Source organism: Tiliqua scincoides, chromosome 1, assembly GCF_035046505.1.
Source record: "Tiliqua scincoides isolate rTilSci1 chromosome 1, rTilSci1.hap2, whole genome shotgun sequence".
NCBI classification, from domain to species: domain Eukaryota; kingdom Metazoa; phylum Chordata; class Lepidosauria; order Squamata; family Scincidae; genus Tiliqua; species Tiliqua scincoides.
The window spans coordinates 134,243,222-134,266,136 of NC_089821.1; the positions used below are offsets into that span (position 1 = coordinate 134,243,222).

Sequence of the window (22,915 nt, forward strand, 5' to 3'; positions counted from 1 at the left end):
ATAAACACCAAGAAGTTCAAACCTCAAACAGAATAAATGATGGGCTTCAGTTCTCTATATGGGCAGCCACATTAACTGGCAAGTTGATTGTGTATCACAAACTCAACCTCCCTGACTGGAGACAAGTTTGGCTGCCTGGTCTCTAAGTGCATACAATCCTGGAAGGGGGCTGGCCATCTCTGACAAAAAGAGAAGCCTGAATCCACATTTATCACAAGGCTGTCTCACAAAGGCATTTTTCAAGCAAACATACAAAAAAGACTGTCTCCAAGAGGATGCCTCACAGTTTTTAGCTGTTAAATTTCACAGGGGCTTCTATGAAATTAAACATGTCTAAAACCGCAGGAAAATAGGCCAAAAAAAAAAAAAAAAAAAAAAAAAGGAGGAAATGGGATTCATCATAGGGGTTTTTTAACTCCACTTTGTTTTTTAACTCCATTCTGCCAAGGAAGCAAGTCACCCGCTATCAACATTTGTACTCCCATGTTTGTTTTGCTAACAGTCCGAAGAACTTCTGTTTGTTGACAGACTAGGACAGGGGAGTCAAACATAAGGCCTGTGGGTCAAATGCGGCCTCTGCAAGCAATTTATCTGGCTCCCCCATTATAATTGGGATCTCTCAGCTTGATAATTGGGCTGTCTCATATCTTAAAAATATGAACAAGATTTGAAAATTTTCTCTTCTGTCATTTGCAGCTGATGAGTTTCTATGTGAAAACAAAGCGCTTATTCTGGCCATCATCTGCATAATGATGTCACTTCTGGTTCTCAGCAGGCACCACGAATGCCTAACTTTGACCCTCTGTATGAAATTGATTTGACATCCCTGGACTAGGATGTCAGCAGGATAGTAAAAAGTGGTTCCTTTCACACCTTTGAAGATAAATGGTCTGCACAGAAATAATTACAAATAATTTTCAAATTCTGATCACATACAGCAGGGAACTGAATCAAAATCTTTAGATAAAGCGTTCAAAAAGAAAACTGTGTACTATGACTTTCACATAAGCAGCAACTGTTACCCAGCACATGCCTGATCTCGTCTGAGCTCAGAAGATAAGCAGGGTCAGGCCTGGTTAGTACTTGGATGGGAGACTGCCTGGGAATACCAGGTGCTGTAGGCTTATACCATAATCTTTTGAGACTGAAGGTTGCCAACCATGACTTTCACATCAAATGTAACTACTGTACTTTAAGACAGACATTCATATAGACATTCACTTACTATTCCTGGAGGTCCAGGAAAACCTGGTACACCCTTTTCTCCCTTAAAAAAAGTAAAAGAATTTACATTTTAAAAGTGATTGAAGAAAAAGAAACCTTACTGTGAATGGGCACAATCTAGTCATTATGCATGAGGACCAGTAAGTGAAGGTGCAAGCTAGCCCTCTTGTGCCATTTTACATGGAAGCGGATACAGACTGCCCTCTGTGCATCTGCACCATAGCCTGGAACATTACCAGAGCAATCCTAAATTGCGCTGGAACAGGCAGACCGTCTGGCCTGCACTGTATCCAGCATGAGTTTCAGGCTGGCTGTTGCCTAGCTCAAGGCAAGGGGAAGTAATTACCCTTACCTTGGGTAGAGCCACAGTAGCCCCAATGGGGTTACAAGGATCTGCACCACCTAAAGAGGTCTGCCCAAGGCTGCTAGGGGATAGGGATAGGATCTGGCAAAACAGCCAATTCCTGGCCCCACCCCCTGCTCCCGCCTGCCCTCCCCCCACCCCGGAATGCCTCCTCCTCGTTCCCACAGATGCCTGTACTGGCCAAGCTCAGCCAGTGCAGACTCACCTGTCTCTGTTGGTGCAAAGGCAGGAACTGGCCTCTGTGGACCAGCGCATGTCTGTGCACCGGCCCAGCTGAAGTCCGAGGAAGCGCAAACGTACTTTATGGCATGTTTGTGACCCTCTCAGGCCGGCGCAAGGGACTTGCGCTGGCCAAGTGCACCTTTAGGATTGTGCTCTACTACTACTATGGGAGACAACACAGAAAGTAAAAGGAAATAAAAACAATAGAAAGCATGGGAAATAAAATGCAATGATTGTTGCTACATGTACTTAGGCTTAGTTATTATAAGTATGGGTATAAGTGGGCAGGATCAAAGTCTTCATGAAAAAGCTGGGCTTTGTGGAAGAATTTGAGAAACATAAGAGCTGTGCTATTTCAAAGGTTTTTTGAGAGGTAGTTCCTAGCATAAGGGGCAGTAAAGAAGAAGGCACAGAATTGTTTGAGGGAGGAGGAGATATCATTTGGATGGGGATAAGCAGCAAGGTGGCCAAGTTTGCAGTTCATACTAAATTTTTCTGGGTGGTGAAGTCCAGAGTGGATTGAGAAGAGCTCAAAAAGAATCTCTCCAAACTGGAGAAATGAGCAGCAAAATGGCAGATGTGAAAGAGGTAAGTAAGTGCTAAAAGATGCACACTGGGACAAGAAATCAAACTTCCACATATATGCTCTTGGGTTCTAAGCTGTCTGCAATAGATCAGGCGAGAGATCTTGGGGTGGTGGCAGACAGCTCAAAGGAAGTGTTGACCCAGTGCGTGACTGCTGTAAAGAAGCCTGATTAGCCTGAAGCCTGCTGTAAAGAAGCTCAGGATTATTTAAAAAAGAGGTTGAAAATAAAAGGGTCAATATTATTATGCCATTGTAAAAATCAATTCTATGGCCAAATCTGGAGAATTGTGTCCAGTTCTGGTCACGGCATCTCAAAAAGGATATAGTGAAGAGAATGACCAAAATGATTAGTGAGTTGATTAGTGGGTGAATTAGTACCATCCTTATAAGAAAATGCTACAACATTTGGAGAAAGAAGGAGCCTGGGGGGGCATGATTGAGACATATAAAATTATACACGGGATGGATAGAGTAGACAGAAAAGTAGTTCTTTTCCTTCTCACACAATACCAGAAGCAGGGGTCATCCATTAAAGGTGACTGGCAAGAGAATCAAAATAGACAACAGGAAACATTTCATTACCTAATGTGTATTAATCTGTGTAACTTCTTGCCACAGGATATGTTGGCACCTGGTCTAAGATGCCTTTGAAAGGGGTTTGGATAAATTTATGGAGGAAAATTGAGTATAGGTTACAAGTCATGATAACTGTACACAGCCTCCAGACTTTAGAGGTTGCCTATCTCTGAACACCAGGTACAAAGGAGTGGCAAGATTATACAGGTATCTGGTGAGCCACTGTGAGATACAGGAAACTGTGCGATACAGGAAACTGGACTAGATGGGCCCTTGGCCTGATCTAGTAGGGCTCTTCTTATAACCAAGGGTGGTGAAGCTGGAAGAGCAAAAAGTCACAGACAGAGATAAGCCAGAATATGAGAATGGAGAGATATGGTGAAGGGAAGACCATGGAAGGATTTGAAGGAAAAGAGCAGACACAAAGCCACTATAGTTAAGTGTCACATGGTCAGACAGACAAGTGCAAACATAAGGATGTCTGGCTCTAAGTTTACTGCAAACTGAGATTATAATTTATTGCTCTTTAACTCTACACAAATCATACTATCTGCAGAATATAGTCAAAGATTTAGACTGACCCCCCCCAAAATTTGTGGTTGTTAAGTTGTGCCAATTTAGCCAAGCTGTAGTTAGAATAGATGCACCTAAGCAAGTTTCAGAACCTAGCAGTTTTACACTATAACAGCACAACTAAGGGATAAACAATAAAAGTATTTAAATATTCAGTGCTTCTTCTAGAGTTTTTATTATTCTCTGCAAGTCAAACAAGTTTTAAAGGTGTATCTTTAAATCATCTAATCACCTTAGGGCCATCTGCACCACGTAGTCCTGGGAATCCTGGCTGGCCAGCTTCTCCCTACATATGTCATAGAAAAAGAAATATATACAGAATGACTGTTCCCTGTTTCAGTACAACGCTCAATGTATGAACAAAGTATGAAAAGTCATTTTTCTGTAATAACTACACACTAACAGAGAATAAATAGGGCTTAAAAGTTTGTAATCCAAAACTCAAGCATGACCAAAGATGTCTTTAAAGATGTAATAACAATGCAATATTGAAGATAAAATGAAATACACACAGTGCTTCCTTTTTCTCCATTCTCTCCTTCCTTTCCAGGTCTTCCCTATAATAGAGATATCACATTACATGGTTAAGACAGAAATTCTTGCACCTTTTATATGACATTTTGAGATAACCAAAATGATAATGATGTATGAGCTCTACCCCCTTTCCTGGCAGCTTGATTCAGAAACCAGCTGGTTTTTCCAAGCTTTCCCAAAGAAGTTTTTAGAAGTTTCAGAAAAATCTTGGAGGTTATCTGAGGAAATCTGAGGAATGCCAAGGGAAGTTTGGAAAAGCTAAATGCAAGGGGACCCCTACAGCTCCCTTCTCTCCAATTCACTCATGAGGCAACTCTGACCAGCCCCCTCTCCCACACACTTAACATAGCTACTCAACCTCCAACCTTCACATACACCCAACATGTCAAGGGTCCACCAAGTCCCTTCCTCCTTCACTTCCACCCATTTACCTGGCTGCTGCTCCAGTAGTGACTCCAGCAGCAGCAGGAGGGAGAAAAGAAGGTTGGGGAGCTCTCTCCCCTTCCAAGCACAGCACACAAGCAGAACAAGCAGCACTTGGAACAAGTTACTTATCTCTAACTGAAACACTTTTGAGTGATCATCTGTGCAGTCACACTAGTGGGATAGGTATCTCTGCAAACCCTCATCTTTGGAAAATACTAAAGTTCTACCCAAGATTTTTGTTAGCAGTCATGCCCCCAAACAGAGATGGGTGCATGTCAGTGCAAATGGTTAGGGCATGGCCAATGCCTTCCCACTCAATTGCTTTTAACCACCAATGAACATTCGAAGAGAAATGAATATTCTCCAGCAAAATGGAAGTACGAGCAGGTTGCTTGACAGGGCTGTTCACCACTTGAGAAACTTCAAAGGAAAGCAACCTGTTCTTCTTCATGGTCTACTCAGTGGTTCTCAAACTGGTGGGTTGTGACCCACCAGGAGAACCGAAAAGGATCATGCCCCTTTAAAAGGAATGGCCCAGAAATTGGCAGCAATGTGATTGCCATGATCATGCTGCTGTCAGGTTTTTCAACTTACCTGGGGGTTGCTATGGCTCTCCAAAGCATCTGGGGAGACTGTAATCCCCTCTGCAGCCCACCTTGAGATTTGGAAATGTTGTAAAAAGGTGAAAAAAAACCCACTTCTGGTTTTAGTCCCAAAACAGGAAGTGGTTTTTTTTTTCTTTTTACATCATTTCCAAATTACAACATATCTGGAAGGGCTGCAGGGGCTTGCAGTGTCCCCAGACCCTCCAGAGAGCCATAGTGACCCCCATGTAAGTGGGAAAAAAAACCCTTCTCTGCCTGGCAGCAGCACAATCATGGTGATTGCATTGCTGCTGCCCCCAGCCAACTTACAGGGTTCCCGAAGTCCAAGTAGGTCTTCAGGAACCACTGGTCTACATGCATTCACGCCAATGGGATGTTAGTGAGCTGACTTACCTGGGGAAAGGTACAGAGTTCTGCTATGAAAACCCCTGCAGCACAGTCCATCAAAACCGTTCAAGCTTTTGGAAAAGATTTGCAGAGCTGCAACAAGGGCAATCCTCACCATGTTTATACATCTAAAGTTTTATAAACACGGTGAGGATTATATATGTTCGTAGGTTTTCATGGCCAGCAATAATCCAACAATTTAACATATATTTATTTGAGTGAGAAGACCATGGCTGTGTCAAAGAATTAGAATCCATGTTGTTAAAAAAGTCTAATGTTTCGTTCTGTTTTTTTCAGAACATCAGGGAAAACACACCTAGACAGGACACGTTGCTAGAGAAGATTGTCCATGATGCAGCTCTGCAAAGTTATTCCACAAGTAAAATTCTAGCCTCTCTTTCCATGTGGTCCTGTAGCAAGGACAAGGATCAACAAGGTTTTGGGCCTAATCCTTTCCAACTTTCCAGCGCTGAAGCAGCAATGCCAATGAGGCATGTGCTGCATCCTGCAGTTGGGGGCAGGTAGTAATGGAGGCCTCATCAAGGTAAGGGAATGTTTGTTCTCTTACCCTGGAGTTGCATTGCAGCTGCATCAGCACTGGAAAGTTGGATAGGAATGGGCCCATTATCTTTTCTGATGCGGGCTGAGAGCTTAACATAAAAAGCAAGAGAATTTTCTTAACATCTAGAACAGGGGTGTCCAAACATTTTGACAGGAGGGCCACATCATCTCTCTGACACTGTGTTGGGAGGCCGGGGAAAAAAAGAATTAATTTACATTTAAAATTTGAATAAATTTGCATAAATGATTAGAGATGGAACTTATATGAATAAATGAAGGTCTTGCAGTAGCTCAAGGCCTATAAAAGGCCTTTCACAAAGCAAGGCCAGCCTTTCCTTTGCTGCCACTGCTGCATCACAGATGTGAAACAGCAAGTAGTGGAGGAAGCCCTCATCCCACAGCTCAGGTGAGAGGTCGAACAGTCGTCCTTATGCTGGGAGCAGTTGCATCTGGTCAGCATGGGCTCCAGCAAGTCTCTGGAGGGCCAGAGGCTCATTGGAGACTGGGGGCTCCCCAAGGGCCTGATTGGGAGCCTCCGAGGGCCACAAGTGGCCCCCGGGCCGGGGTTTGGGCACCCCTGATCTAGAACATGGAAGGCTTATCATCCTGTGGGGTTGGAAAGAAAACTAGGAGAATGATGTCCTGTCCTATATGAAAGGTAGAGATTATGTTCAGCAAGAATGAAAGAAAGCATGTGCATCTATAGAATTCTCTGCATTATGAATCTAATTTCCATAAACACATTCCATTTTTTAATTCACAGGCAGGACCACTATTTTCAATAATAGCCCTTAAATGGGGCTATTATAAAAGCAAGTTTATTGGCGGGAAAAAAACACTATGCATACATACCCGTGGACCAGGTTTCCCAGGTTCACCTTTCTCCCCTTTCGTGCTGAAACCTGGTGATCCCTTCAAAACATAAGCAATGCTTCTGTGTTACTAGAGTCAATTGCAAATTAAATTTTAATATTAGTTCTAAAAGCCCAATCCTATCCTCCACCCATCCTCCACACCCCCCACACACACCCCCGCTGGTGTAGCTGCACCGAAAAGGAGTGCTCTGTATCCAGAGGGGGTCTGGGGGAGAGCAGGAGTATTCAGAGGGAAAAGGAAATTTAAATCTGCTTATGCTTCCATAAGTCACAATGGGTCCCTTCGGACCTGTGCCAGCTCTTTAGCTGCCGCAAGTGTGGGGAGAGAAAGGATGGGGGAGGAGAGTGGAGGGAGAATCCAGTGTATGCCATCACCCCAGATTCACCCACTCTGGCAGCCTTCCCATCCCCATTTCTCCCCCCTCCCATTCAGTTTCACCCCTCCCCATCTTACCTGCTCCAATGGCCTTTTGTGGCAGTGCACCCAAAATGGCTGCTGATGAGCGCTCTGTTTTCCTGTCATAAACATTTTTGCAGTACAGCCCAATCCTGGATAGGATTGAGCTGTAAACTACCCAGAATGTATTCCTCAAGATATGTTCACCATCATCTCTTAAATAACCAAAATACATATCAGATGCATACTTACTGGGTAGCCAGGGTCACCCTTTTCACCAGGATCACCCTATTAGAATGAGAAACACAGCAGATAAATACAGTGAAGTATGAGCTAGATCACAAAGAAAAAGATCCAAATTCAACATAACTTCACAACAAAAAAACACTACTTGACTCTTCTCTACACCAGCACAACAGCTTCGGGCGAATGGTTTGCTCTTCAGTTTATTTATACACCACTTTTGAAGAGGTTCCCAAGGTGGCTTACAACATTGGAAAGTACAATACATATGGAGGCCAGCACTGACCTGAGGAGCTGGCATTATAGGCTCCCTCTGGCCTAGGCACCTCTTCTTCTTCCCCTCAGGGCCCATAGACCTCAAGGAGTCCCTAGAAAGGTTGGGAAGGGGCTGACCTAACAGCCTTCACAGCTGAGTGCTGGACTTCCACCCTCAATAGGAGCTGGAGGAAAGAGCTCCCTCCTCCCCCAGCCTGGGCACATCATCTTCTTTTTGCCAAAGGTTAGTATCAGGTCCACTGAAATAGCTTAGAAAGGAGTCAGATGTTCCCTTGACAAAGTCGTTAAAATTAGAAATGATGGAAATTTGGAAGTTTCAATAGAAAGGAACACCAAGCCTAACCACTGTTCAGTTCACATGTTCAAAGTGTCAGTTACTCTTTCAGGATGCTTGCTGTATATGTCTACTGCCTACTGCTTCAAAACATAGTAAGTTTTTAAAAAAATACTTTGTAAATGTGAATGATAGGTGATAGGAAATCTACCCTATGTAAAGATTAGCTGTTCAAAAGCTCCAGTGCCTTAACCCATTTTTGCCCAGCCCATTTGGTCCCTGATGCATATATGCAACGTTGGGCAGAAATGTTAATATGATCTGTTATTAGAAACTGTTCAATAGCACACAGGCAAGGAAAATGGCAAGGAATGGGGTAAAGAGGGAAAGGAAAGAGGATGGGTAAGGTGACACCTGTGAAAGCTGGGTCCCCAGGAACCAAGATAACTCCACTGATGTCATCCTGAGGGAAGGCAGGGCCCCAAGGGACTGGTCAAAAGGGGAAGAGCACTTCTTCCCAAGGAGAAGCGGACCCAGCTTGTGCAGAGTGTTCATTTAACAAGGAAAAGAACCCCACTTGTGTGCCATTCAACAAAGGTATAGAATGCCCTCTGGACAAGACAATTCCCTTTCCCAACATATGGCAGTAAAATTCCTTAGTAACCCTAGGACTGTATACATTATTTTGCCCCCTACAGATGGGCACCATGTCTTTCCCCACACCCAATGACATGAATGTGCCCCTCAGGAAGAGGCCAAGGTGGGCGGAAGTGCAAAGGCAGTAACAGGGGGAAGGGTTCAGCTTCCTTTACCTGTACATTCCTTCCAATATTAAATTACGTTTTTCCTACTCCCAGCCCCACTTGATACGAATGAGGCAGACACATAAAATAGACATTGCGTCTGGCTGGCCCCCAGCAGTGTCACCAGAAAAATAAATACATGGGAGTGTGTGTGTGTGTGTGTGCACATACACACAAGGGGCAAAGGGAATTGGGGGTGAACTTTGTCCCACATGTTTAATTTCTGAAAGAAAAATTAAAAAATTAGTATTTCATATTAAAGTTCACATTCCAAACATAAGCAGAAGCAAAACCATGAGAAACAGAAACTTTCCTTCAAGTTATCACTGAGATAACAATGGGGAGTTGTTGGGGGGTATGCTATTTCTCTGGGTTGCATTTGTTCGCTCTGGCAACACTGATGTTTGACCCTTTGCACACTGCATACGTCATCTTACACAGGCCATGACTAATGAGAAGATGACTATGGACCAAAGAAGCTTCCTACCATCAATTTTTCCAGACAGAAACATTTGCTTACAAAAAGAACCAAGAGTAAAGTGACAGAGTACACATTGTTTATTTATTGTTCCATTTCACCCTCTTGTTTAGTTATACCTTTTGGGAACAATGTCCAAAATTAATATCTAGAAGAACCAAATGGACATTCTTACTTGATCTCCACGTATGAGTATGCTTCCTTTCTCTCCGTGGTGCGCAGTTCCTTGGGGGCCTGGAGGGCCCATGATTCCCCGTTCACCCTATAGATGCCCAAAACAAACATGCAGCATTGTACTCTACTTGAATATTAATGAATGTAATTAAAGCCTTCCATCCAATCAACAGGCAAATTCAGAGACACTCATAACTTTGAAAAGTCAAATGCAATCAAAGTCCATCATCTTAGGAATTACCACTATGTATGACTATGATCAGAAGTATGTGGTATTATATTCTTCTGAGAGGGCAGACAAATATGATTTTTACAGCCCAGTCCTAGTCCCATGCTGTGGTGCAGTGAGGCCAGTGCAGACTTCGCCACATCCAGCATGGGACCAGAGGCCCTTTACCCCAAGTAGAGTCCCAGCAGCCCCTATGGGGCTACTTAGATCTGTGCCAGTGATATTGCTGGTGCAAATCCAGGTCACCCCATGTAAGGCTTTCAGGGCTGGGAGTGGGGATAAGATGCAGCAGTAGCTGTGGCTGTCATCACCACCTGGGTCTAAACTGCCCCTTCCCTGCCCTCTCCCAGCCATGCTAATCAAGCCAAAAGCCCACCTAACTCAGTTTTCTTCTAACAAGGACTAACTCAGATGCTATAAGAAGTTAATAAGAAAGTACTGATAGAGTGCAATCCTAACCCCTTATGTTAGGATAATACTTCAGGCAATGCAGCTCTGAAGTAAGGGAACAAACATTCCCTTGCTTTGAGTAGGCCTTCGTGAGTGACACCCAACTGCAGGATACAGCACACGTCCCATTGGCACCGCTATGCCAGTGCTGGAAAGTACTGACATAAGGGGTTAGGATTGCGCCCACAATGATGTATATTCACTGTTACAGTTCCTCAAACCTGGTATCAGAATTAAATATCTGAAATAGCTACATTCATGTTAGACTCATAGACTAACTTCATGATTATACTTATTCCTTTAAAAAGTGTTACACAAATCTGAACATGAACATGATTCTATGAATTATAATCATTCTTCTGGGGGTTCCTGAAATGAGTCTAATCCTGTCCAAGCAGTATGCTGGTGCATCACAAGGTCTGCCAGCATACTGCATGGGCTGCTGGTGTGGCAGCCTCTCTGCTGTTCTGTGAAGAGCTGCTATAGGTGCAAAGGCCTCAAATGGCAGCGGTGTTGTGCAGACCGGCTGTTGACAGAGGTTTGTGGTGGCGGGGCAGGCTGGAGAGGCAGCAGTGAGGCCTAACACACTTCCTGTAGAGGAACAGAGCTATACCAGCAAAAGAGATGAGCAGACCAATAGGGTTCCAGACAGCGGCAAAAGAGGTAATTAAAATTTACTTGCCTCTCCTGGCTAGCCTGGTCCCCTGCTGGCATGTGGGATATAGTGGAGGCTGCACTGGCAGCCCTAAATCCTGTGTGCCAGTGGGAGATAGGATTGGGCTGTGAGTGGCTCATTAACGAGGTTGGAGGAAAGGGAAGAAGTTTTGTAATCACTCAGATCTTAGAAGTAGAAACTACAACTTCAAGCAAATGCAGATGACTTTCAAAAGTATAAACTTACCTTTTCACCTTTCGGTCCTTCGAAAGTCAAACCCATACGACCCTGGTGACACAAAGAAGAATGGTTTTGGAACAGAAAATTCACTTTCAGAGTAAATCATTTTCAAATTTGTTTTCAAGTCTTTTTCATGCACTGTTGCTCAACCAAGAAAGCAAATATTTTTTTTACATATAAACAGAATTTTTCAAAGGTTCTAAAAAATTAAAGATTCTAAAATTAAAGATGCTAAAAAATTTTCTGAAATGTGTATTTTTTAAAGCAATAAAGTGGTTATGAGGAAAACAAATTGTTCTTGCACAAGAAGCGGCATAGAAAAGTTATGAAATTATAGTGCTAGCAAGGAGATAGATTGGTTCATCAAGAAGCAGTCTTGGAATGTTTGGTAACTGTATATCAACAGTTGCTACCACAACCACACAGCCAGGTTTTCCCTGAATCTAAAAAGTCACTAAACTGGTTTTATCACTTCCCCCAAAGTTTCTTGCCTGGGAAAAACTGGAAAACCACCGCTCTCTCTATGACTATATAATACGGGCTCAGCCCAGTAAAAGTTTGGATTTTTGGGAGAGTGGACGTTTCTTCAGGAGAAAAGACAGTAGACCCATAGTTTCAACATCATCATACCTTTACTGGCATCACACACACACACACACACCCTATACAGGTTGAGCCTACTTACTTGCAGATTTTCCATCTACAGATTTGGCTCAACGGGGGTCCTCCTGACCCCCTTTGAGCCACTTTCAGCCCAATCTGAAGCCTCTGGAGGGGACTGGAGCTGTGCTGTAAGTTTGTTAAAAAATGTTTCACGTATAATTTTGCTATAACTGAGTGTAAGCTTTTCAGTCGGTATTGGATGGTAAACTGTGGTCTCCTTTGGGGAAAATTATAGCTTTTGTCCAGTCTTTAGGCCCTGTTCCTTTGCTAAAAAGAGGTGCGCCAACAAACAAGGCCCACCACTCTGGTTCATTTTTTTACCAATAGCGGGTATCGCATCAGGGCCTGGCTTACCAACTGATCAGATCTCTAGTAGGCCAATCAGATCTCTTGTCTCTGCTATGGGGACCAGTGTCCATTCAGGAAGACTGAAAAATACAGGGTCAATAGAAAGGACTGTAGTTCTATTTTGCTCAGAGAGCAAAGAGGGAAAATACTGGATCCAGATGTGTGGGGGAATTAAGGAAAGGTCACCTTCATTCTTACAAAAAGAACCTTTCACAATATTCCAAAAATTTTTGGTGTTTTTCAGGGAAACAGATTGTAACAAGCTGTTCCATTGCTCTTGAATAAGACCATTTCTTTTTTCGTTTATAAGATGTTTCAATTGTTGTTTCAGTAGGAAATACTGTAAAAATGTTGGAATTGGCACGTCTGTACTGTTAATAGATCTCAAACCTATCAGGATAGGAATCCAAACCTTCAGATTCTTATCAGACAATTCTTAACAAACCAGGTCTGTTTGTCCAAAAATTCTTTTTCCTTGTAAGGGCTGGGAATATGGCCCAGCTCAGCCACAATTTGCCTGGTTATTCTTTCGTAAAGTCTTATTTGCTCATACAGATCATCTGAGGTGGTAAGAGAAAGACTAGGACCAGACAACAATTCCAATAAATAATGAAATTTTTGCTTAATAAAAATATTCACCCCAATTTTAGGCAAGATTTCCAAATTCTTCATAGTAGCAATCAGATCTTTGTTAACCAGTTTATCTAGCTCTAGATGACAAATTAAAGGGAGATGGTCACTAACAGGGAAATCACCTATGTAAAAATCTCCAAGATATGTTTCAAAGCCAGTGGGATCACCAAATAATCGATGAAACTGGCTCCCTGCTGAGAGACAAAAGTAAATTCCCTTGAATTCTTATATTACTGTTATGTATTCATGATTGTATCATTGCATTTGTTTTAATTCATGGTTTTGTAGGTTAATAGTTGGTGCTGGTATGTTAAGATTTGGTTTATTGTCTCATTTCTACTTTAAACATTATTGCTAGCTGTCTTAAGGTGGATATATGTAAATCATGAACTTTTAAAATCCCAGCAGTGTCAACAGAGGATGTTTAGACACATGTTCAACTTGTCTACTGAGATCTTTGGGACTTAAAAAACTTGACCTTGGCTGGATTGTGCCCATATGTTACCACTGTATATACCAATTTTAACGCTAACATTTCTAAAAAATGAAGCTGTATAACTCACCAAACGCATGGCACGTGAATTTTTGTAATCAGCAAATTTATTTACTTATTTAAAAGATTTTTATACCACTTTTTCAGCGCTCAAAGTATACAACAATAAAATTACAATACCACAGAATTAATATAAATAAAACCAATATAAATAAAACCAATTAAAACTAGAGCAGATTGAGAGCCCAATCCTGTGCTCAGTGGCACAGCTCTGTGCCGCCGAGCACTGTCACAAACGTGCTGTAAGGTACGTTTGCGAGCCTCACTGCTGGGTTTCCACCCGTGCTAGCCCAGCTGGGGCGGTCGCACCGCCAAACCGCAGCGTGGTAAGCGGGGGCGGGGAGGAGGTGTTCTGGGGAGGGGGGAGGCCGGCAGGGGGCGGAGAGAGGGAGGGGGGAGACATGACGTGGGGAGGGGGAGGCATGCTGCGGAGACAAGATGCAGGGAGGGGGGCGGGCGGAAGGTGTGCCGGCGGGAGGGAGGGAGTTGGGTCCATGGAGCACCGCTCTGCAGGATCCAAGGTGCTCGTGGAGGGCTCCCGACACGAGCGCCTTTACCTTACCGCCGACTTTTTGGTTGGCAGTAAAGTGAGTAGCCCCGTTGCGGGGCTGCTTACCTTACCTGGGAGAAGGGGACGAAAGTTCCCTTCTCCCAAGGCACCTCCTGCAGTAGCCTGGGGCACGCAGGATACGGCGGCAGCTGTTCTCGGTGCCACCAATCCTGGGCGCCCCGGGCAGCTCAGGATTGGGCTGTGAAAGGTGTAAAAACTGTAACACATACAAATAACCAATTTCTGCCCAGCCCACAGGTGTACACATCCCTGTTGCATATATGCAACATTGGGCAGAAATGGCTTAAAATAGTATAAAACACAAGTATAAACCCCCTGCTAACTGGTTAAGAGGCACTTTTTCAAGAGGATGCTGCTCTTTTATTTAGCAGGGGGAGAATAACTGGCCCACCTCACCCCAGCAGTGTCTTTTCTAGTAGCTGTCAGCTGGTGTTGCAACTTTTTAGATTGTGAGCCCTTTAGGGACAGGGAGACATTAGTTATTTGAGTGTTTCTGTAAACCACTTTGTGAACTTTTTGTTGAAAAGTGGTATATAAATGCTGTTAATAATAATAATTAATAATAATCATCTCAAAGGTGTTAATTAAAAAGGGAAATGTTCATTAATTCCTTCATACAGATGCAGTCTACAAACCTGTTGGCACACTAAGAACACTGTTGCTAACTATTTGGTTCTCAAGGTTTGTCTTCATACTATAAATGTGCATATAGCATGGATATTGTATTGTATTGAACAATACAAAACTTCTAGGTGTTTTTCAGTCTCTGAAAACAAGGATAAACAAGGACAACCTGCTACTGAGGTTGTGGCAGCAAGCTCAGTTCTAAAGGAAATGGTGCCTAAAGCCTGTGGCACATGTTGCCTCCCCCACTGTGATGATAAGTACCTTCCTGCCCCTTCCTCCTCCAGTTTAAAAACAGAGGAGAGGTGATAGCAACAGCAGCAGCAGAAGCAGATCTCTTAGGGCCCAATTCTATCCAATTTTCCAGTGCTGGTGCAACTATGCCAAAGGGATGTGCGCTGCATCCTGCAGCAGAGGGACCGTTATGGGGGTGTCCTCAGGGTTGCATTGTGGCTGCATGGGTGCTGGACAGTTGAATAGGATTGGACCTTTAACCAGTCCATTTTCTCCTCCTCCGCCATAAGCAAGAAGAAAAGACAAAAATAATGGTCATCCTCAGAGATCAGAATTGCTGCCGCTTGCTGCTACCTCCCCCTCTACCATCTTTTCCTATTTCCTCTGCTGCAGTTTTGAAATAGGGTGGATCAGCAGCAGAGGAGCAGTACCTCTCCCTATGTACTTGTTCCACTCTGCTCTGCCACTCTATTTCAAAATAGCAAAGTGAGGAGGGAAGAGGACAAGCAGGCTAGTGGAAGCAGCTTGAAGAGGTGGCTAATGCACCTGTTCCCATCTTGCCTCATGGGTGGGCCATCCCTGCAGAGCATGTAAAAGCTGTTCCAGCTCAACCAATGCTATTTTATGAAGCCTGTTATTCAATTTTTTGCACCCAAGATGTAAGTATACCAGTAGACTCCTATTCATTCTCTCTCTCTCTCTCTCTCTCTCTCTCTCTCTCTCTCCCCCCCCCCCGTCTGTGCGTGGACATGTGCATTAATTGACTTAGGGTCCAATCCTATCCAATTTTCCAGTGCTGGTGCAGCTGTGCCATTTGTTCCCTTACTTCGGGTGTGCATTGTGGCTCCACAGGTGCTGGAAAGTTGGATAGGGCACCCTTAGGGCACAATCCTAACCAACTTTCCAGTACTGACATGGCTGTGTCAATGTGGCATGCACTGCATCCTGCAGTGGGGAAGCAGTCAAGGGGGCATCCTCAAGATAAGGGCATGTTCGTTACCTTACTTTGGGGTTGCATTGCGGTTAGGTCAGTGCTGGAAAGTTGGTTAGGACTGTGCCCTAATACACATACACAGTGTCACAGACATACAAATCAGGGTGACAAATTTCCCAAAAGAAAGTAGGACCTAGAAATGCATTTTACATATTCATGGCAAACAAACTTACCTTCTCACCTGGGGGACCTGGTAACCCTGGAGGACCCTGTAAAAGAAGATATTTTAGTGGTAATATATAATACACTTGTTTCAAGCTTGTCACATCTTCAACAAAAAGTAACACTAAAAATGGAGTTTTTGTTTCATACGAGTAGTTTTACTGGACTGACTCAGAATAGAATGTATCATGAATAGAACTGCCAGTTCTCATGGGATTGGTTGTGTATTTGGATAGCAAACCTGGTTTGAAATCTACAGAAAATCTATGGAAATGCTTTGGCTAGATTTCATTTATAAATTACAGCCTGCTGAAGAAACAATATTGAATTTATAATCTGCTTCTTGTTCTGTTTATACAGAATACACACTGCTCTTCAATGAAAAAAATTCATCACAGTTAAGAACTTAAAACAAACATAAAACTGCAGTTAACAAATACAAACCATAGACAAGTACCAAAAGTCAAAACAAAGAAGCCCCCTCCCCATTACTTGTCAAATAACTCAAAAGGTACAGTGAACAAAAGCACGCTACTCATTACTAACAAGTATCATTTTATTTGCTGCATCACCAAAGGCATAGAATGAATGAACCATGGCTGCAATCCAAATCTGCCGGCACTTCTTACTCTCATGGCACGTTCGCAACACCCTACGCCAGCACAACAGTGCACTGCAGAGGCTTAAGATAGTGCCATTAATGATTAACTGCATCTTGTATAAAAAATACTTTCCTTTCTTAATGTTTTCGCTGTAATTTTACTGCTGAAATTAATGCTTTCCATTTAGAGAAGGAATAAACAGACAGCTTCCATTCATGAACTGACAAACTTCTGTTCTATCATATAGTCAAGTTACTGCTTTCTTTCCTTTTTCTTTCTGTGAAAAGAAGGACGCAATTCAATCCTGCACTGCAGCAGGCAAGCCAGGAGGCTTGCGCTGCATCCAATGCGGGTTTCTGGCCAGCAGCGGCTCAGCCAGAGGCAAGGGGAAGCTCTTCCCCTTACCCCTGGGTAAGGGCTGCTGGCCCAAATGAGTCTTCTTGGACCTGCGCCACCTCCGGAGGTGGCGCAAGTCCAAGGAGAACGGAGTGGCTTTAAGCCACTCCATTCTCCCCGGGGACATGGGTTGGGATCCAGCATAACCATCGAGTCCCAGCCCCACTCCCCAGCTCCCCACACGCTCACCGCCAGGACCGCCCATCGCCCACTCTTCCCCTGCCCAGAAACGCCCCCTTCCTGCCTCATCCACACCCCCACCACACCTACCTTTGCCGCCTGTGTTGCCGCGGGTGTGCTGGCAAAAGCGGCGGGGAGGAAGCCACCGCAGAGGCTTCTGCCAGCCTCAGTGCATTGGCACATCTAGATGCACCAACACAGCTTCCTCCCATGGAGGCGCCACCAAGCTTTACAGCATGTCTGCAACCCTCCCGGGGATCCTATGCCAGCATAACTGCCGGTTAGGATTGCGCCCCAAGCGTCTATCTAAGAACACTATCTTTCTAAGTAGTCTAAGGGTTAAACCAGATGTTATCCAGAATGTTTAACTTGGCCCTGTTTTGTTTTGTTGCTTTTGTCAATAGTAGATTGGGAGGGTCAAAAGAGAGCAAAACCATGTCAGGAGCTTTAAGACTTCAATCCTTTTATGGTTCTGATACCAACTATGTCCCCCATGAACTATTTTAATTGCAAAAAAATATTCCACTAGTTTCAATGGAAGGTTCCCCCCCCCCCCAGCTAAAACAGTGTGTGGGAAGATGCAATCAGGTTTGGAACCATTACGAGGGCGAAGTCCTAAAGTCCTCCAATCCAGCATGGTTTCACACCTCCCTGCATGCACTATTTACCAAAACAAAAAAGAACCCCAAACCACATGAAACATTGACATATTCATAAACATACATAGGTATGGGTTCTAGGTAACATCTAATTTATTCCTTAGAAACATGGGGGAAAATTTAGACAAATACATACTTGGATGACAGAACTATTTATAAATGTTATAAACAGCAATATGCAAGAAACCAAAAATTGATACTTACTGGTCTACCTAAAGATCCAGGTGGTCCAATAGCACCTGGCAATCCAGGGGCACCCTGTGCATGAAAAAATTGTTTACATAACTATGTATAAGGCAACACAGCGTCATCCATTTATGTATGTAATTTCCAACTCTCAACTAGTTACACTTTGGGCCAAAACTACCCGTAATTTGGGATATCTAATGATGGATTTAAATATAAAAATATAATCTTCATTTTAATCTTAACAAACATGCACAGAAGTGTGTTATGTATCCACTACAATTGACTGGCAGGAGAGTCAGAACAGGCAAAAGAAAACATTTCTTTACCTAGGGAGTAACTGATCTGTGGTACCATAGGATGGCAAGGACCTACAAGTATTTAAAAGGGGATTGGACCAATTTATGGAGGAAAAGTCTATCACACTTAAAAATCATGTGTGATAAACATGATTATCAAAACCTCCGCATTTTAGAGGTAGCCTATCTCTGAATGCCAGACGCAATTAAATGGTAACAGTATTTAGGTGTCTTGCTTACTCCCAGAGGGATTTGGTGGGCCACTGTGGGGGCATTATCCTCAAGGTACCTAGTGCCACCGGAACAAGCAATCTAGTAGCACTAGATGTTTTCTGGCTGTCACAAAGAAGACACACCAGAGCAAGTGCCCTGGCCGCCGCCACAAGTAGTGAGCGGTTGGCTCCACGCTCCAGTGAACTCTGGACACCTGCTGGCATTGGTAAGTCTGCATAGGGAGTGGGATGAATGGAGTGGTGATGGGGGGGGGGGAGAAGGGCAGATTGGGACTGGGAAGGGGGTGGTTTTAGTGGCATACCACACTGAAGCCCAACCACTGTCCTGGCCTCAATCTGCCTTCCTGATTCCATACAGACTTGTGCCCGCTATATTGCTGGTGCACGTCAAAGAAGATTCAGCAAACCAGCAGGGGCTTACCCTGGGGGAAAGGAACAAAGGAAAGGAAAGGAACAAATTTTCCCTTGCCCCACGGAGGCTTCCAGAGGCTGAAACGTCCTGCAAGATGCAGTGGGCACAACTCTGGCAATGCTGCATCATCGTGTGGGAAGTTACAGTGGATTTGGCTGCCCGATACAGAAAGTTTGACTAGATAAGCCCATGATTTGATCCAGCAGTGCTCTTCTTGCTTTGCCCTTTTTTACTCAGCCCCTTCCCCTTTCTAAGGAGTTCCTTTTTCCTTCACTCTCTTCTTTCTAATAGCCTCTCCCCTAGAATCCATTGAGAGTGAATGTTAGCCACAAAATTCCTGTTTTGCTTCAAACATGAGTAAGTTCAACTAGGCCACCATTTTGCACTGTTCTTTTTAAAATAAATCCTTTTTGTGCCTTTCAGCCTCATCTCCATTTTCCTGCCAAATTACATAGCTGTGCCTCTGGGCACTATACAGGATTCCTGCACACAACTGTTTTTCTCCTGTGCATGTGATAATGTGTTTAAATTAACACTGTTTGTAACAGCTTCTATATACTCCTATAAGAAAAAGTGAACTGTTGCACTTGGAAACAACGGGGGATTCAAAACTGCATCCATGCCTTTGATAATGGGGTAGATGGTCTTCAGTGAGAGGGAAGTTCCATGTGGCTTTGTGTGGAGAATGTACAGAAATGCCCTGCAGCCCCCTCCTTCAGAGTCCTTGTGCTATATAGGTTATCTTTTTAATCTCATCCATCACCTCACCCATCATAATGAAAGTGAATGCTGCTAAATTAATATCAGATCTTACCGGTTGCCCAGGCTGGCCAGGAAATCCCTTTTCACCTTTGATTATACCATCTGGTACGAGTCCAATCACTTCTCCTGGGTCGCCCTATAAGACAAAAAGAGTATTGGTAAATCTATCAGGATAGGGCTGTTTACCTGATAGGCGTAGGGCAGCTGTCACTTGCTTTCCCCTACCTGTGCCCTACAGTTGATATTCTTTAATAAATAACTTAATTTGTGCCCTGGAACTTACTAATAACATTTACTACCTACTTTTTCCTTTAGCGCCACTGCATACTTTATACACCAGCCCATATACACTGATGTTCCATGATGATTTATCATGATGAACACAGGGAAGTATGAACGAGAGAGGCACATCTCCAGATAAACAGTAGTGTTCTTCAGGTGCTTAGTACTGCAAACACCAGTACACTCAGATTACTAAGGGACTCTCAGTTTCTCAATATTATCAACGAATAAGCTAGCAAAATACATGTTGTAAATAATTCTGTATTAAGGTCCATACTGAATGAAATGATCCACAATATACAGCAGCTGTCTTTGAATTCTAGCAGGACCACTAATTTGACTATGCTTAAGTCATGTGAATATTAATTTATCATAAGCAATTAACAGCCCAATCCTGAGCTACGCGGGGCGCCCAGGCTCAGCGGCACGGAGAAGGGCTGCCATTGGATCCTGCGTGCCCCGGGCTACTGTGGGAGGCGCCTCAGGAGAAGGGGACCAAAAGGTCGGGAGAACGGGACCAAAAGGTCGGCAGTAAAGTAAAGGCGCTCATGTAGGGTGCAGAGCCCTCCATGAGTGCTTTGGATCCTGCAGAGCGGAGCTCCACGGACCCGCCTCCCTTGCTCCCCCCGGCACGCCTCCCCCTACCCTCTCTCCGCCCCCCACTGGCCTCCCGGCTTCCCGGAATGCCTCCTCTCCGCCCCTGCTTACTGTGCCGCAGCTCAGCGGTCTGGGAGACTGCTGAGCCGTGGAAGCTGGGCGACCGTCCCACGCTAGCCCAGCACAAGCCTGGACTGGGCTAGAACGCTGGGCTAGAACAGGTGGGAGCCTGGCAGTGAGACTGACAAATGTGCCTTAAGGCACATTTGCAACAGTGCTCAGCGGCATGGAGCCGTGCCGCTGAGCACAGGATTGAGCTCTAACTTGTTTGTTTTTAATTATAAAATATACCTTTATTCCTGGAACTCCTGGGGGTCCCTAGGAAAAAAAAATAGATTTTTTTAAAAAGAAATTATAGCTTTTGAGCAAGTTTTGATGGTATGCATTTGAAATCATACTAAAATATTCAGATATTCGCAATCTCAATAGTTGCTTACTTAATTTTTTTCTCTTATAATTTTTATTCTTGTATCTCTCTTTCCAAATTTAAAGAATACTTACTAGATTTCCAGGTAACCCAGGTAATCCAGGGGGACCAAGGGGACCTCTTTCACCCTAATGAAACAGAGAAAGTAACTTCATTTCTTCTTATTTGAAAACACATATTTTCTATTCTATATTTGAAAATGTATATCAAGAGAATGCTTCTTGAAAATGTTTTACCTTTGTTCCATTGCACCCTGGGATGCCGGGAGGACCTGGAGGGCCATCTCCTCCAGGGATGCCCTAAGATTAGGGATGGACAAAGGAAAAAAACAAAACAAAACCAACAATTACCATTATTTATTTATTTTTATTTTTATTATAGAAATGTATATTCCTTTTCTATGCCAAAGCAAATGCCCAAGGTGGCTTTCAAAGCTCCATAGTAGAGTACAAATGAATTTCTACAATTATTGTTCTACGGGCAGCTCGCAGAAATCTCCTCTTCCAGATGGAATCCTTCACAGCATGGTCATCACATCTGGCATCTGGGTAGACCAGATACTATGGGTATACCATGTTGATTTTTGGTAGACATCACTGCTGAAATCTCCACAATGCTTAAGTTGTAAATTGAATATCATACATACCGGAAGACCGGGGTTTCCTGGATAGCCTGCTGGACCTGGTGGGCCCTGAAATTAATGGAATTAATATAATTAAAAATTGAAATTAAAAATCAAAAATAGTCTAAGGGCCTAAGCTTCCCCAGTGCCCAGGGAGCAAAGTTCAAGCCCAGGCAGCTCTTGAGCAGGTGAAGAACTGAGAAGACCCATGTAGGGCTCCACAGCTTAGAAGCAGGTTCTGTCCAGGGCTCCTGTGGCATGGAGAAAACTGGAAGTGATGTTTTAAGGCTCTCCAGAGGCCTTAAACCAGAAGTGATGTTTTAAGGACCTCAAAAGGCCTTAGAAGACATAGTGAGGGTCAGGGAGGCCATGTGCGGCCTCTCCAATTCTCAGAATGTCTCCAGATGGGGAAACAGCGGGTGCAGGAGGCCCTCAGGGCAGCAGAAACTGCGCCTCCCCCAGCTGTGCCTCCTGTGAGCACTTGCATCTGCTGACATCCCCCCCAAGGTATGTCAGTTCTGCGATCTGCAGATTGTAGCTTCTTAGTGGACTGGATTGTGCTCCAACAAGATGGCCTAGAATCATAAAATTTTAGAGTTGGAAGTGACTACAAGATCATTAAGTCCAACCTCTTGCCAATGCAGAATGTCCACAATTACAACATCCCCAATAGATGGCTATTCCGCTTCTATAGGTCCAGCCTTGTTATACACAGATTTTTTATACATGGATTTGATTCAACACGAATGGCCATTGCAAATGAGAAGGAATGTGCTGATCCCTGGAGAAGGGGAAAAATGCATCTATTTAAAATCACAGTTTAAAAAAAACTGCTTTTCTTACTGTTGTAGAGAGACGGTCATGCAAGTGATCATTCCATTCTTCAGCTGAGCCAGGCAAAGGCAAGGGGTCCTTTGCATTTCTAATTGCTGACTGCCTCTCTACAACAGTAAGAAGCTGTTTTTAAACCACAAATTAAAGGGACACACTTTTTAATTTTTTTAACTGCTTTTATTTAACACATTTTATGGTATGAGCAGGGAGTCCCGGAATCAAATACCTGTGAATGTCGAGACACAAACTTATTAGGAGCAATGGAGGGGCGAGAAACCTGGAAGGGGGTCTTCAAATCAATTTTTCCACTGTTTTTATCCACAGATTTTTTTTATCCACTAGGGATTCTGGAACGGAACCCTAACAGATAACGAGACACGACCTGACACGATCTATAATGATGCAGAGTCTACCACCTTCCAAGGTAGAC

At 43.8% G+C, this 22,915-nt stretch overlaps 1 protein-coding gene and 1 pseudogene across 1 annotated transcript in view; one reads left to right on the plus strand and one right to left on the minus strand.

The window, feature by feature from the left end:
• The window catches only part of COL4A1 (collagen type IV alpha 1 chain), a 170,452-nt gene that overhangs the window by 88,109 nt on the left and 59,428 nt on the right, over positions 1-22,915 (minus strand). Inside the window, exons 5-18 of the mRNA XM_066633158.1 lie at positions 21,676-21,720; positions 21,266-21,328; positions 21,104-21,157; positions 20,894-20,920; positions 19,716-19,799; positions 17,976-18,029; positions 15,946-15,981; positions 11,159-11,200; positions 9,580-9,666; positions 7,583-7,618; positions 6,911-6,970; positions 4,058-4,102; positions 3,778-3,831; positions 1,226-1,267 (exon numbers count right to left, since the gene is read on the minus strand). Of these exons, the coding sequence (XP_066489255.1) occupies positions 1,226-1,267; positions 3,778-3,831; positions 4,058-4,102; positions 6,911-6,970; positions 7,583-7,618; positions 9,580-9,666; positions 11,159-11,200; positions 15,946-15,981; positions 17,976-18,029; positions 19,716-19,799; positions 20,894-20,920; positions 21,104-21,157; positions 21,266-21,328; positions 21,676-21,720 (729 nt within the window). The remainder of the gene's footprint in view (positions 1-1,225; positions 1,268-3,777; positions 3,832-4,057; positions 4,103-6,910; positions 6,971-7,582; positions 7,619-9,579; positions 9,667-11,158; positions 11,201-15,945; positions 15,982-17,975; positions 18,030-19,715; positions 19,800-20,893; positions 20,921-21,103; positions 21,158-21,265; positions 21,329-21,675; positions 21,721-22,915) is intronic.
• LOC136637914 (5S ribosomal RNA) lies at positions 1,005-1,124 on the plus strand (annotated as a pseudogene).